The sequence below is a fragment of the Rosa rugosa genome, chromosome 4 (genome assembly GCF_958449725.1).
Source record: "Rosa rugosa chromosome 4, drRosRugo1.1, whole genome shotgun sequence".
NCBI lineage: Eukaryota > Viridiplantae > Streptophyta > Magnoliopsida > Rosales > Rosaceae > Rosa > Rosa rugosa.
In genome coordinates, this window is record NC_084823.1 from 50829441 (window position 1) to 50830392 (window position 952).

A 952-nucleotide genomic window follows, 5' to 3' on the forward strand; every position below is an offset into this window, starting at 1 on the left:
CATTGTCCTTCTTTTCCCTAGGGCGGCGCACCCCCACGACTGGAATAGAAGCAGACGTACCCTCAGACCCAGGCAAAGTCACCAGCTCCGGAAGAGGACGGATTTGCACTTGTTTCTTCTTCAGCAAGCTAGGAACTTTGAAGGTCGAAAGCAAGGATGGAGAGGGCTGGGAGTTGGCCCTAAACACGAGGCCTGGGAGAGCCAACCCTTGAGCCTGCTGCAAGCCTTCCTCCACCACAGTGTCGGATTCCGACTCCTCAGTGTCGGATTACGACTCCTCCTCCCTAGGACACCGCTGCCCGCCATGATTCAAAAGAGCGCACAGCCTGCACCGCCCCAAAAGCCGCTCATACCGGAAGCGCAATGTCAGGACGTCAGTGGGAGAAACCCTAACCCTACGATCCAAGCGCACCGGGTCATTGATGGAGAGAATAAGCCAAACCCGGGCTTCCCCACGACGAAGAGCCAAGCGATCCACCTCCAGAACCTTGCCAATCATCCCTCCCACCAACCTGACCGTGAGTTCAGTCAATAAACCCGGTGGGATGCCTTGAAGCACAACCCAGATCCAAACAAAATCAAGCTTCACTTCAGCAATCTCCGAGAAGCCATCATAGTCATTCAGCAGAATTATAGCCCTTTGAAAGCCCCACGGGCCTCCCTTCTTCACCCGCGCAACATCACTTTCATGGGTGAATGTAAACAGAAAACGGTCGCCCCGGGGTTGGACCTCCACCGTCCCCGTCAGTCTCCACATGGATCGAACAGCACTCCGGAACGAATCCAAGACCACCGCCCTACAAGTATTGAGTTTCCCCACCAAGTAAAAATGGTGAGCAAGAAATTCTTTCCCCGGAACCCTAAGGTTCCCCAAGTCCACCGGTTCTTCTCCCTCTCTGAGCGACAACTTGGTCGCTAGCCTGGCAGTCATGGAGGCAATAGCAGCAGCCAT

At 54.9% G+C, this 952-nt stretch overlaps 1 protein-coding gene across 1 annotated transcript; it reads right to left on the reverse strand.

Moving 5' to 3' along the window:
- Nucleotides 1-268: 268 nt before the first annotated feature.
- On the reverse strand, nt 269-952 carry LOC133744980 (uncharacterized). Its single transcript, XM_062172993.1, has one exon. The coding sequence runs from the start codon at nt 950-952 to the stop codon at nt 269-271; it is 684 nt and encodes a 227-aa protein (XP_062028977.1).

What these genes read in the sequence shown, in the direction of transcription:
- LOC133744980 (XM_062172993.1), bottom strand. Translation starts at nt 952, where the DNA reads ATGGCTGCTGCTATTGCCTCCATGACTGCCAGGCTAGCGACCAAGTTG.